The 14,861-nt window shown below is 37.1% G+C and overlaps 2 protein-coding genes and 1 pseudogene across 2 annotated transcripts; all 3 read left to right on the top strand.

Moving 5' to 3' along the window:
- Positions 1–290: 290 nt before the first annotated feature.
- On the top strand, positions 291–3,195 carry LOC111290005 (protein NUCLEAR FUSION DEFECTIVE 4-like). Its single transcript, XM_022881404.2, has 2 exons — positions 291–933; positions 1,705–3,195. Exons 1-2 carry the CDS (start codon positions 472–474, stop codon positions 2,920–2,922), a joined length of 1,680 nt encoding a protein of 559 aa, XP_022737139.2. The 5' UTR covers positions 291–471; the 3' UTR covers positions 2,923–3,195.
- A 378-nt stretch (positions 3,196–3,573) lies between these two features.
- On the top strand, positions 3,574–5,682 carry LOC111290935 (protein NUCLEAR FUSION DEFECTIVE 4-like; annotated as a pseudogene).
- Positions 5,683–8,023: 2,341 nt separating this feature from the next.
- Positions 8,024–13,033, top strand: LOC111290244 (protein EARLY FLOWERING 5-like). The gene is made up of 9 exons (XM_022881575.2): positions 8,024–8,257; positions 8,669–8,762; positions 9,743–9,828; positions 9,961–10,010; positions 10,107–10,176; positions 10,282–10,363; positions 10,500–10,909; positions 11,137–11,658; positions 12,367–13,033. Exons 1-9 carry the CDS (start codon positions 8,177–8,179, stop codon positions 12,583–12,585), a joined length of 1,614 nt encoding a protein of 537 aa, XP_022737310.2. The 5' UTR covers positions 8,024–8,176; the 3' UTR covers positions 12,586–13,033.
- The last annotated feature ends 1,828 nt before the right edge of the window (positions 13,034–14,861 follow it).

Genomic DNA, 14,861 nt, shown 5'->3' with positions numbered 1-14,861 from the left:
TTAAATTTATTTTGATAAATAAAAAAAAAATTTATATTTAAACTTAATTTAATTCAAAATTAAATCTTTAAAAAAAATTTATAAAATTGAATCAGATTAAAATTCATGGGAAACTAATTGAGCTACCGTCCTTAGTCAGAGTGATTAGGTGACAATATTGTAAAGCAATTTGTAGTATTTTATTAACTGGATTTAACTACATACTAATTAATAGAATTAATACAATAAGGAAATATATTTTAATCCTACTGGACTGGTAATATCTTCTGCGACTGGGAATGTCCACATCCATTGTATCTTACCCTGTACGAGAAATAGTTATTACAACACGACAAACACAAAACATTTCTCTCACGGAAACGCCCGCCTGGCGACTAAATCTCTGATATTCATTCTCATTGTCATATCCGTATGCTATTCTCCCACAAATTTGGCGCAGAAAAAGAAAGGGTTTCCAACGTTTTTTAGGTAATGGAGAGTTTCCTCAACACCAAATGGATAGCCACAACCGCCAGCATTTGGATCCAGTGTACCAGCGGTGCATCCTACACCTTCGGCATCTACTCTTCCATCCTCAAATCATCCCAATCCTACGACCAATCAACTCTCGACACCGTTTCCGTCTTCAAAGACATAGGCGCCAACGTTGGCATCCTCTCTGGCCTCCTCTACTCCACCGCAACCACCACCCGCCGTTGCGGCCACCGTAGGGGCCCCTGGGTAGTCCATGTGGCTGGGGCCATCCAGTGCTTTATTGGGTATTTCCTCATGTGGGCGTCCGTGGTTGGGTTGATCAGCCGCCCGCCCGTGCCGTTGATGTGCTTGTTCATGCTGCTGGCCGCTCATGCCCAAACGTTTTTTAATACGGCGAACGTGGTTAGTGGCGTCGAAAATTTTCAGGATTTTAGTGGGACCATTGTGGGGATTATGAAGGTACGTGCCGTAAGCTAATTTGGTTAAGAGCCACAAATTTTCGTATTTGCTTTTGTTTTATTTTATCTTTTTCTTGATTTACTAGCCATATATTTTGTTTGGTTATTAAAAAATTAATAATGAAAAAGAAAAAAAAAAGAGTGAAAAAACATACTGGCCGGTCATTAAAAAAAAAAAAGATGTTCACAAATTACAGCAATTGGGTAATATCAATGTCAAGTTGACAGGCCTCAATACCAAACAAATAACTGTCATAGAGGTTTTTTGGCTTTTGACAAAGGAATTGACACGCTGATATAACTCTTTTGAAAGGATTGATATTTATTTTTTTTTCTGAAGGGACTGCTGGTAATTATTATGTGACAGAAATAAGGAAAATGACAAGTCAGTATAATGGAGAAGGAAAATTTTAAAGAAATACAACAGTCTCATTAGCAACCCAAATTCAAATTCCCTTCTGTTTGTGTTTTATTTTATTTTCTTCATTTCCCTAATAATTGCAGTGCTTAGCTTCCTTTCTAGACTTGGAATGACCCAATGTTTCATCTTCAATAGATATTCTAACCATTAGATCATGAAATGATATGAAGTTTGATTTGAAGGTTTCTAGTTTGAATGGTAGAGATAGAGTTGAAAAGGAGAAAACCACTTGCTACTGTATAATCCAAGCTCCAATAGATTTCATTTTTTACTAAAACAAATTAACGCATTGTTTCCATGTTGATGTTGTTGCTTGACGTATAATCATGCCATCTGAACTTTGTTGGACAGGGGTTTCTTGGTTTGAGTGGAGCAATTCTAATTCAAGTTTATGACACCTTATGCGAGGGTGATCCAACCACTTTCATTTTGATCCTTGCAATCATACCAACTGTGGTCTCCCTCTTGCTCACGCCTTGGGTAAAAATCTACAGAACTAGCACAGTTGATGACAAGAAGCACTTGAATCGTTTCTCTACCATTGCTTTGATCGTTGCTGCTTATCTAATGGTCATTATAATATTGGAGAACATCTTTACTTTAGCATTATGGGCGCGGGCCATTACCTTCATGATTCTACTGCTTTTACTTGCTTCACCTGTTGGAATAGCAACCAAAGCCCATAGGGATACTGCGAGACTACTACATGCGCCTTCACCTGAAACAAGTCCTTTAATGGATGACCCTGAGCCAATGCCATCAACCAAATATTCTGAAGTTGAAGATCCTGTGGAGTACCACAAGATCCCTGGTGAAGCAAGCCAAGCAAAGGCGGCTTCTTCTTCTGTTGACAATTTACTGGAGGATGAAGAAGAAGAAGAAGAAGAAGAAGAAGACATCAACCTCTTGCGAGCAATGCTTACTGTGAACTTCTGGTTGTTGTTCATTGCTATGGTATGTGGAATGGGTTCAGGTCTAGCCACAATAAACAACATCAGTCAAATAGGCGAATCTCTTGGTTACACAACCACTGAGAGAAGTTCTTTGGTTGCTTTATGGAGCATATGGAATTTTCTTGGGCGATTTGCAGCAGGGTTTGTGTCAGATATATTCCTAAACAAAGGTTGGGCAAGGCCATTGTTCATTGTCATTACTCTAGGAACATTGACATTTGGCCACTTGATTGTTGCTTCTGGTTTCCCTGGAAATTTGTATATAGGCTCAATCTTGGTAGGCATTTGTTATGGTTCACAGTGGTCTTTGATGCCTACCATCACTTCTGAGATCTTTGGTGTTAGGCACATGGGTACCATTTTCAACACCATTGCCATCGCTAGCCCTGTTGGATCTTATATTTTCTCTGTGAGAATCATTGGGTATCTTTATGACAAGGTGGCAACTGGTGAAGATAACACTTGCTACGGCACTCGCTGTTTCATGTTATCATTTTTCATCATGGCATCGGTCGCTTTCTTGGGCTTCCTTATTGCATTTGTATTGTTCATCCGGACAAGGAGGTTTTACAGTCGGCTTGTGCTTAGAAGATTAAGGCGTTTGTCACGATCATGAGAATCAATCAGTAAAGCTTTGAATGGAGAGGCAGGAGAAGATTGGAGATTCTCCCTTAATTTCCTTCCGCTTGTGATATGTATATGATTAAGTTGATTATTCTTTTGTCTGTTGGCATTTTATTATGTGATTCCTCTATTTTTCTTTGAGAAGATTTGAGTGAGTCAAAGTCAGAAATTGTGAGCTTTTTTTTGAATCAGAATTTCTTCTGGTAACCTATAGTATTACCAAGTGTATACCAGCAAAGATATTACCTATTTTTCCCTTTTTACTTATCCTCATGGTTTTAATGTTCAATCTGTAAGGACATACTGTATCAAACAACACAGAATCTGCAATTACTGGCATTCTGCTTTCCAACTTTTACTGATGATGGGGCCTTTACCACTAACGACTAGTCTATCAGTTGGTTCATTTTACTAAATCACTCAAATCTTATGTAATCTAAACTAGCTTCTTAAAAGATTAGTACAATATATGGGTAGATATTTCATCCTCCTCTTCCAGTTTGACTGACATAAAAATCTTAAAAAACTGATACTAATAAAATTATAAATAAATAAAAAACTTTTTATGACGTCAACACAAATTTTCTAGGTGGCACAGCTAAAGCACACTTGAGTTACCGGTGCCCAAACTCAAAAGCACGAGGCAAAACCAACATATCAGACAGAACAGAACTCAAATGAAAAACAAAATGATTCAATGCAAGAAATTAAGAATTAGAGTAAAAAACCTAGCAAAATTAGCAAGATGGATGGTCTGAATCTGAAATGCAAGTTCCAAAACAAATAGATATCGACAGTAGCCAGCACATGGATTCAATGCAGCAGCGGTTCACTCTAAACCTTCTCCATCTATTCCCCAACTCTCAATCAGTCAACTATCGACACCATTTCGTCTTCAAAGACATCTGCGCCAACTGTGGCGTCCTCTCCGGCCTTCTACACACCTTCGCCACCCCATATCACCACCATCATCGCCACAACGCTTATTTTGGTGGGCCATGGTTGTGCACGTGGCGGGTGTAATCCAATGCTTTACGGGTTACTTCCTGATTTGAGCTTCTGCAGTTGGATTGATTCCTCGGCCTCCAGTGGTGGGGATGTGTTTGTTCATGCTTTTGGCGGTGCATGCTCAGAGTTTCTTTAATACTGCTAATGTGGCGGCACCGCTGTTGGTATTATGAAGGTAAGATTACAGCTTTGATTATCGGAAACTGTCAGAATATTGAAAGTTAAGTGCGCCGGCATGTGTTTCAAGATTATATGTATAGATTTCCATCGTAGGAACACATCACTTTAGCCTTTAGAACCTGAAAATTTTGATTGGGAAGTTCCATATTCGAGTCTTAGGAAATTCTGATCAGTGATGGCCATTGTCAATTCCTGAACATCAGTTCGCACACAAATTTTATCATTGCATTCTTCTATGAGAAAGATGATAATGAGGTTTTTTTCCTTTGTATGGGGTTTCTGGGTTTAAGTGGAGCAATATTAATTCAGGTTTATGAGACTATATTCAACAACAAGCCCTCTTCATATCTTCTAATGTTGGCACTGTTGCCTACCATGAATCCTTTGCTGCTTATGTGGTTTGTGAGAATTTACGACACGAATGAACATGAGGACTTCTCAATGCTATTTCATTTGTTGCTCTGCTTTTTGCTGCTTATCTTATGGCTGCAATAATATTGGAGCACCTCATTACTTTGCAATTGTTTGTATGGGTCGTTATTTTTGTCGTGCTTCTAGTGTTAGTTGCATCGCCTCTGTGCATTCTGCTCAGAGCACAATAATGGGACTTTCCTGTGATTCATCAGAGTTCGACTTCTGAGGACAGGTTATTGGATGAGCCCGAACAGCCGTATGCTGGGAAAATGGCAGCAGCACGTGATCCTGCCTGCTTTCATCACTTCCCTACTGATGCCGATCAAAAGATGGTACAAGGGATTCCCGAGGAGGAAGAAAACTTTAACGTTTTGCAAGCCATGTGCACTTTGAACTTCTGGATTTTGTTCTGCCATGGCATGTGGCTTGCGCTCAGGGCTTGCCACAGTGAATAACCTTGGCCAAATAGGAGAATCTCTCGGGTGCTCAAGCTTTGAGACTAACACCTTAGTTTCTTTGTGGAGCATCTATAATTTTCTATGCTGTCTTGGAGCTGGCTATATATCAGATCATTTCCTACACGTTAGAGGATGAGCAAGGCCATTGTTCATGGTCCTCACTCTAGCAACCATGGGTGTTGGCCATGCTGTGATTGCATCTGTTTTGGCTGGTGCTCTATATGCTGTTTCAATATTGGTGGGTGTTTTTTATGGCTCGCAGTGGTCCCTGATGCACACAATTGCTTCCAAGATATTTGGTCTGAGACATTTGGGCACCATATTCAATTCCATTACCAAATCTACTCCTGTTGGATCATATATTTTCTCTGTGAGAGTGGTTTGCTAATAGCCTATATTTATGATAGCGAGGCATCAGGGGGAAGGGAACAGTTGCAATGGAACTCAATGCTTTATCATTTTTTATCACGGCATCTGCACCTTATTGGGTTCTCTTGCTGCTTCAGTCCTGTTTTTCCAGACTACAAGCTTTTATAATCAGCTTATACTCAAAAGGCTGCTGCATTCCAGGATGGAGTAATTCCTTAGTACTTCAACATCCTTTGAAGGGTCAAATATCAGATCATGACATCTAAAAACCTTTGTTTCTGATTAGTGAGTGAGGTAATAATCTCTGAGAGTCTCTGGTTGAATGCTTCTTGTGACATGCTTTCAAATTGCTCTTTCTATATTGCTTTTATATTAATTTAATGGCCCAAGAGGCCTCTCCTTTCCCTCTTAAAATAAAGATTGATAATAATTCGCACAAGTACGAGATCTTTGCATGAGTCATTTTTTCAAAGAGTCTGACGTATGAAAAGAAGCTTCTCTGATCCTTACTTGAATGATATGTAAAATCAGGATGACAATGGAAATTGTTTAAAAAATTTTTCATAAAATTAATTTTTGTGGGATATTCATTTACTTGTTTGATCATACAAATTCTGCTGCTCGTAGCTAATTCTGTTTTAAAATGATTATGGCTTTTTGCTGTTGCATTACTTGGTTTAATGCTTTCGGAAATGTATTACTTCTGTAACTGGCATCGCCCGAACTGCTTGCTTTCATATATGCTGATCTTTACCAACTGCTTGTAAAACCCTTTGCAGGATCATCATGGAACCACATGCACTCTGAGCCCTTGTTTTCCACTGCATTAAAATTATCTACACTGCTGCATCATATTATGGTCATGAAATTCGGCTGTTCAACAGTCCTAAAGATCAATACGCAGAATCCAGCTGCCCCAGCTGCATATAGAGCCACATCTTTTGTGATACTCAAAGCTTATGCTTCTACATGCGATCATCGGTATTTGATAGTGGATTTGGTTTGGAGTAAGTCATTTTGAGTTGGGCCGAACCAAATATATTTTGGGAATATTAACTCAAATCCCATAAGAGATTTGTTTAGGATTTGTTAGAGATTTGTTTGAGATTTGTCAGATATTACTTGATAGATAAGAAGACTTACAAAAGAAGAATTCTAAGAGAAAGAGGATTCTTAATAGGTAAGTTTGACTTGCAAGAGACGAATTCTAAAAGGAAAGTGATTCTTAATGGGCAAGTTTGTATGGTTATAAATAGGTGAAGTATCTACAGGTTTAGGTATGAGAAAAAGATCTAAGAGAATTGTAAGGTTTTGTGGGATGACACCCCATAGGAGTATTGAGGCTTTACGTCTTATGGGTGTATATGTTTGTTTGTGAGTGGACTAGAGGAGACTGAGAGGGTCCATATAGGTAAGATGTATGGGAACATATGGGTATGTGTTTGGTTATGTTGAAAGGGTGCACAAGGATTTTGGGTTTGTGTTTTTTTGGGGTGAGAATACTTCATAGAACTAGAGAAGATTGAGAGTGTCTTATGAGTATTGATTATTGAGTGAGGTTGATGATATGATGTATGTTTGTAATTCTCTACAACTAGTGGATCTTGTTTCTCATCCATAGATGTAGGTTAGTTGGACCAAATCACGTTAAATTTTTGTCTCTTATGTGTTTGATTTATTGTTTGATTTTGCTTCCACTGGTGCGATTGGATTGGAGGCTTTTAGCCCAACACATTTTACATCTTGTTTTAACTTATTTGTGGCTGCAATTTTGAGTCCTAGCTTCTACTTAGTTTGAGATTTAAGCTTGATGGTGTTGATCAATAAGATCGAGTTGAATTGAATTTAACCCAAGAGTTAAGCTCTAGCTAACTTTATAGAAATTTGTTTACTTAGAGTTCAAATTCGACAACAAAATATGTCAAATTCTTGAGCCTATCTCAAACAAAGTAGTAAAATCTTGGTTCTGTTAACTTATTTACACTCTTTAAGGCTACCAATTAGAAAATTTTCCAAGTACTTAAAAAAAAAAAAGTACTTCAACGTTTTGAATTCAGGTCATCCAAAAATTTGATTAAAAATTCATTTGAATGAACAATAAAATTATAATTGTGGTGAGATTAAATAGTGTATCGGTGAGATGAAAGTCATTTATAGGCTATAAGATATTTAAGATCCAAATATAATGGTTATGAAGAAATATGGAGAAAATAAAATTTATAGTATATATTTGACATTTATAAAATTAATAAATAATTAAAAAAGAATAAAATTATTTATATATCAAATAATATTTTTATAAATAAATATTAATAAATAATTAAAAATTATTATCTTGAGATTAATTGTTTTTATATAGAATAAATACGTTGATTGACTGTCCCTGCAACACGGTTGAATCAAAAAGTGGTCCAACCATTTTGCACCGGGGTTTTGATTGAATCCCGACAGATCCTAACTGGTGCAAAAATCAAACCCTCTTTCCCAAAATTAAAAAAAAAAAAAGAAGACTAACAATGACCGCTTGTTGGGCCTATTTCTGGATCCTTTGAGTTGAGGCTCAAGCAGGAAGGGTCTCGACGGAATGGCCCAAAGAGAAATACTTAATTAAACAGTAAAAATAAACCAAAACAAAACATCTAAACAAAATATCCTCACTTCCTCGGAGAGAGGTTTTCGTTGCGGATCGTCGATTTGTTTTTCCCTGGGCCAACTGAAATCGAAAACGGCAGAAGAAGAAGAAAGAGGAGGCAGAGAAGAAACTCTGAAAAGTTTAAGAAAAATTGGAAAAAAGAAAAGTTTGAAGAGAAACAGAAGATGAAGACGACAAAAGGAGGCAAAGTAATGAACCCTACGGACGCCTATCGTAAGGAGCTCCGAAAGAAAGAACTTAAACGGGTATAATCCTACTCGGTTCCTTTTTTAGGGTTTTCTGTTTCCTTTTTGACAATTCTTCATGATTCCATTCTAATTTTATAATCAATTTCGCCCCTCATTTTGCCCTAATTTCTTTTTTGGCTGAAACGTCTAAATCGAAAAACTCAGTTTTTTTTTCACCTAAAAGAATGAATTTCCAGAGAATGGCTTTGAATTTGAGGGAATTATTGGCTTTAAAGTTAATATTTGCCTTCAATAAGCTGTTGAATTTTATTTATTGGAACTTCAAAATAAGAAACACATAATAAAGTTGTATAATTTTATTTCACTTGCTTTGGAGCTAAATTTCCAAACGTAAGTCATTGTTTCAGCATATGGTTCACGTACATTTTAATTTTAAAATAGTTATTAATGTGTTATTTCTTGTAACAGAACAAGAAGGAAAGAAAGAAGGTGAGAGAGGTGGGGATTTTGAAGAAGGATCCGCATGCAATAATGGAGCAGATTGAGAAGTTAGAAATGATGAGTAAGTCGTTCTATATGGATGTTTTAATTATTGATTTATGATTTAATAACTATTTGCAATGCAAATTAGCACTTACTGAAAATGAGCAGTGCTTGTTGGTGGTTGTTTTGCCTTAAAATTAGAAAATTTATTTGCAATGTATTGTCTTATTTCTTGGGAGCATATCACCTACAATTATTGTACGAACATAATTCAGCATTGTGTAGGGTCCATAAATTAGGTAGAGCCCCCTACATAATTCTTGATTGTGATTGGCTAATCGTAGTATTCTATTAAAGAGAATTGTAGGTGAAATGCTCCCTATTTTCGCCTTGGTTGGGAAATTTTAGGACTGTACTTTTAATGCTGTGGATTGAACATGCCTTAGTTACTAACTGATTTTCTGCTCTGGTTTTACTTTCCTTTGGAAGAGGTTTTGGTAACTATTTAACTTCCTTTGGAGGAGGTTTTGGTAACTATCTGTTGTGGCATTCAGACATTTCCTTGAGGTTGGCATTAACCAAGTGTTAAAAATAGTTTTTAGAACAAGTGGGAAATTTCGGTATTTCCTTAAAGCGTTTTTTTCCTTTTTAAAGTGAAGGCTAGGAGGTTTAGCTATATTTCCTCCAATGAAGTGGTTGTTGGATCGAATGCAGAATAGAGATGAAAACCAATTGACTTTTCCCATTTCAAGATGGCAATCTTAATGAAAATATGTTTATTTTTGACTATATGGAATTGATGTAATAACTACCTATGAAAGTTTTCTTTTCTTTTGTTTTTCTTTTCATTCTTTCCTTTTATTTGAAGAAAGGTTGACAGGGGTACATATAAGTGGGTTTGAAGGATGTACTCCTGTTGAATGTTTATTGCTTAAGCATTTTGTGTTCACTGTTCACCTTGTTCTTACTAGTATATTTGGTTATTTCTTTACTAATTTTAATTTTGAAATGCAGTTTGGTGGACTACCAATTATCAATAACTTTGTTGAATTATTGCAGAGGCTGAAGGTGCTTTAGACAAAGCAAGAAAACACAAGAAGAGACAACTTGAAGACACACTTAACCTTGTCTTAAAGAAGAGGAAGGTAATAATTTAAGTGATATGTATATGGAATTATTTTTTGAGGAAATAAATATTGGCTTATGATTTTTCAGCCACTTATTAGAATTAGCTGTCTGCACGAAATGAATGCATTCTTCATTACTTTCTTGGTCAGGAATATGAAGACAAAATGAAGGAGAAGGGTGAGGCCCCTGTAATGTTCAGGTAAATAGACATTCTCTGTTTGATATGTTCATTTATGCTTCGATCTTAGCATCTCCAACTTGTCATTTACCAACTGTAGTTTGTTTTCTGCTGCAGTCACTTGGGGCCTCCTCGGAGAAGGACAACTGCTGAAGAAGAAGAGAGAGCAAAGCATCCGAAGCCTGAAGTAAGATTTGAATCAGACGATTAACTTCTACAATATATTTTGATAATGTCTGCTTGCTTTGGAGCCTAATTTTTACTTTTTTTTTCTTTAATTTCTTAACTGCAGGACTCTGTTTACTATCACCCTACTTTAAATCCCACAGGGGCTCCACCGCCTGGAAAGCCACCTATGTATAAATCATCAATAGGTCTAGTGAACTTCCTCTTTGATTTGTTTTCTGCTGAAACATAGATCTTTTTCCTGCATTTCTGACTTAAATACTTCAGCTGCTTTTATTTTTTCTTTCTCTCATGCTTTTAGTCTGCTTTTGGTTTTGCCTTCAGGACCTAGAATTCCTTTGTCTGCTGCATCATCGAGTGCCACTGCATCATCCTCACAGACAGAGTCAGAAGATATTCCTGTAGCTCTATCACCTCCACCTCCACCTCCTCCACCGCCACCTCCTTTGCCAGATACTGTTAAATTAAACTCAGGGGATGGCTCTGTTGTGCCTGCATCTTTGCCTCTCCCACCGCCACCTCCTATGCCACCCAAACCTGCCATGGCAAACTTGTGTATTCCTTTGCCTCCACCTCCTGGCCCCCCACCTAAAGAGCAATTTGCAGTTCACCCTCCGCTACCTCCACCTCCTCACCTTCCACAGTCTGCGCAGCCTTCTCCACCTGGCACTAGTGGAAATGAAAGAGAAAAAACTGTAATGCCAGATGACTCGACCTCCAAGGAGCTGAATCAGGTGAGCTCTTCTCATCCATCGTCTCTAGATACTGCCTTTCTGACTTGAGGATATATCAGTAGATTTGGCATATTTTTAGTTTTCTAAGTTAGGAATGCAACTCATTCCCAGAAAGATCTATACTTGGTCCAAATGCCAAGAACGAAAAAATTGTTGTGTAGTTCTTCAGAATTATTTGCTGTGAAAAAAGTGTTTATCTCTCTCTCCCTCCCTCCCTCCCTCCTTAGGTGCCTCCTGTGCTGCCTCCCCCTCCTGGAATGCCCCCTAAATTGGCAATTAACCAGGCTGAAAGTGCTTCATCAGAAGCTGATGCCAATAACCATCCAGCGATAAAAGAGGTTCCTAAAATGGCTCCACCACCTCCTCCTTCCAGGCAACAACCTCCAGTGCCTGGACCTGCCATGATCCCAGTTTTACAACCTGATGTATTACCCCCTGGAATATCGCGTTTCCCTCCACCACCACCTCCAGACATGCGGGCACCCCTATCTGCTGGTGGACTTCCTGGTCCAGCTGCTCCTCCTGGAATGATGGTCCCACTAATTCCAAGACCACCTTTGGGCCCTCCCCCGGGACCTCCACCAATGATGAGACCGCCACTTCCACCTGGTCCTCCTCCTACTGCAGTGGATGATTATAATTCTTTAAATCGAACATTCTTACCACAGAAGCCATCATATGTTAAATCTGCTGCATCTACTGTTGTTAAGCGGCCACTGGCTCAGCACCAGCCAGAACTTACAGCTATGGTAACTCCACTTTCCTTTGCTAGTTTTATGTTGCTTTAGTATTAAATTGTGGCTGTGAATATGGTTTGATATATTCATGAATGCATGAGAAATAGACTAGTTGGAACTTAGTTAACAGCATTGCTGACTCTGAGTGGTTAATATATTTCCAGCTGATCTCTGGTCATGCATAGCATGGAAGGGTCTGGCATTCTGGTACTAAAGTGCATTTTTTTGGTTTAGGCTTATCTTGACTGAACACCTGGGTATTTCCTCACCTGATAGTTTTAAGGTTAAGATACATTCCACATTTAAATACATCATCTGTTCTTGATATGTCTCCATCAACATTGAGTGAGTTGCTCCCATTTATTTAGATTCGGGATGTTGTATTGCGTAAGCAGTTTCACCCCCTCCCCTCTGGTTAAAAGTGTTTCTTTTAGATGATGTTTAAGGACTATGCAAACCTACAACTCAGGATTAGATCTTTGAAGAATTCTTTGCTGTCAGATATGGTTAAATATGCACTGTCTCTATATTTTCTGCCATATATGATAACTGCTCTTAGCCAGCTTTGTTCTTTAAACTTGAAACCTATTTCAGACAAATAAATACTACATATGCGAATGCTATTAACTTCCTAAATACCAAGTGCTATATCCATATATTGTCAAAACTCTAGAAAAGGGCTGCATACGTGATCCTGATTTAAGCTTTTATGGGTTTTAGGTTCCTGCTTCAGTTCGAGTAAGGAGGGAAACTGCTGCCCCAAAAGCAAAACCAAAGCCTTTACTCTCAACCTTGATGGCAACCACCAAGCCTGTAGCTCCTACCATTGTGAAGCCAGAATCAACCAGCTCATCATCTGCTCCAAAGGCACCGAGTATTGATGACTCGTACACAGCATTCTTGGAGGATATGAAGGCACTTGGTGCACTTGATAGCTGATATTGCTATAGTTGTTGAGACTTGAGATGCCAAGGAAAAGTGGTTCCCGTGCAATCAGAAGGAAGCATGTACAAGCTATATTTTAGGGATCTGTGGCTTGAGCGATTTCCTGGAATCCTGTGTTTCCATGTTGCCGTATTTTCAAGGGATCACTTTTCATACCGTAATGCCACATTTCTCTATCGGCAAACTTTTTAAACCATCTCAGTTCATGAGACTGTGCAATTCAGGGCAATTTTCCTCAAGTGAATGAAAAAAAAATCTGCTCCGAGAAAAATAGCAATTTTACCTGCTTTTTGCGTTTGGAAATTGTATTTTTCGACTATTTACCCCCTTCTGATTCTGGGCGCATACTGATTGTATGTGTATTATTGATTCACCGTTGCCCTGTTAAACTGACAAACTATACTTGATAAATAAACAGTTTAGCAGACTTCTCTCTTTTTTATTTCGAAGTTTTGCATCTTTTTCTTTTTCTTGTTGCGATACTGTTTCTTTTAAGAATGGTGAGGATCCTCAACATCCAGATAGCCTGTGACTAGAGAAAATTGAAAATGAGGTCCAGATGGCTCTAATCGTGTCTTCTTGTTCAGTCAAAAGGTAAGATATGGTTTGCAAATGTTCCTGATGTTGGTTAAAGTAAAATTTTGGGTGTTGTGGAGTCCCAACCGTTTCTAGACATAAGTGATCAAGTGCTCTTTGATACTGAACTTTGCAAACAACGGTCAGTTCTTGTTGTCATTCAATTGTGATAAAGATGAAACAAGGATTTCCTTTCTCATTTGCTGAAGACAACGGGAAATATCTTTATATTCTAACAAGCACAGGTGTTTACAGAGTTGCAAGACCGAGCTATGATAAACCTTAAATGTTCTAAAGAAATTGTTGATAATGTGACTTCAAGATCACACTCTTCATCTTCCATATCTATCAAAGTCTTGGGAGGTTGCAGATTTACTGGTCTCCTCGTCTTCTTTGTACTATTAGCACCTCTCCTTTTGGAGATATGCTATCTGTTTTACAAGCTGTTTAAAGGCATCAGTTCTTTATATTTATATCAGACTGCTTTTCTATTGAATCCCAAAAGCAAATCCGCATCTCTTACAAACTGCAGGTGGCAGGAAATTTATATATCAGATTATTTTTGCACGAAAATTGGGAAGTTGTCCCGGATCCAGCATTTGCAACTTGAGGATAAAATGGTTTATCATTGTACACGCTCGGTAGCAATAACATGTTACATTAATGCCATGGAGCAGTTGGAAATGTGTTCCATCTACTCTGTCAAAAGCACGGAAAAAGTGCCGATTAGTGCAATTAATTTAGCTAGCCTATGATCTTCTCTTGACTTTTGTAAATAAGTACAAAGATGGAAGACATGAAGCATTGGAGAGCTGGACATGTCCAATGATAAACATGGAGACAAGTCAGAGTTTGTTAAGATATCCCAAGTTAATATCCTATGCAATTTTAGATCTAATTGTCTTTATCATTGCGCTGGGAAGAAGCAAAAAGTGATTTGTATAAATATTACATAATGGGACAACATTATCTTTTGGATATGCCTCTCAAATTTCAATGCTTACTCAAGTGATATATCTTCACTTACATTATAAAAATTATTCAAGAAATCATGTGATTTATCGATAAAATATTAAATTATTTATTTTATCAATCAAGGTTCAATTATTAAAAATTTTATGTAAAAAAAAAAACATAATATCAAACAATAAATACCATCCATGTTAACGTTTTATCTGCAAAATATTGATAATAGTTGCAATATGATTAGAGTTAATTTTTTAGGTTAGAAATTACCAACAAATTAACAATTGAAGTTTATGGAAATCAAACAAGGTTCTTGTTCTAATTATAAGTGGATTTTTTTGTTGGCAACTTCCATTCTAATTGAATTGAATTTTCTTTACTTTCTTCATTTTTTTTTCTTAGAAAAGATATTAAATATTATCTTTGACCAATCATATACAAGAGGAGTGACAAGTGACAACTAAACAAAGTTTGATTGTTGAACAGTGATGGTGCCACAATAATAATTTTTTTTTAGTGGTTTGAATAAATTTTGTAAAAAAAAAAATTATTAAAAAAATTAAATTAAATTTGATATATAATATAATTTATAATATATTTAATATTTATAAAATTAATAAATAATTAAAAATTCATAAAATTATTTTATATCAAATAATAATTTTGTTAAAATTTACTTAACAGGGTAACATTTGCTCACTTGATTATTTAGGGTCAAGTTTTATTAT

The sequence above is a fragment of the Durio zibethinus genome, chromosome 11 (genome assembly GCF_047325235.1).
Source record: "Durio zibethinus cultivar Kanyao isolate XHJ-2024 chromosome 11, ASM4732523v1, whole genome shotgun sequence".
NCBI lineage: Eukaryota > Viridiplantae > Streptophyta > Magnoliopsida > Malvales > Malvaceae > Durio > Durio zibethinus.
The sequence above is the reverse complement of the archived record's forward strand: the minus strand, read 5'-3'. Positions and strand labels throughout refer to the sequence as shown.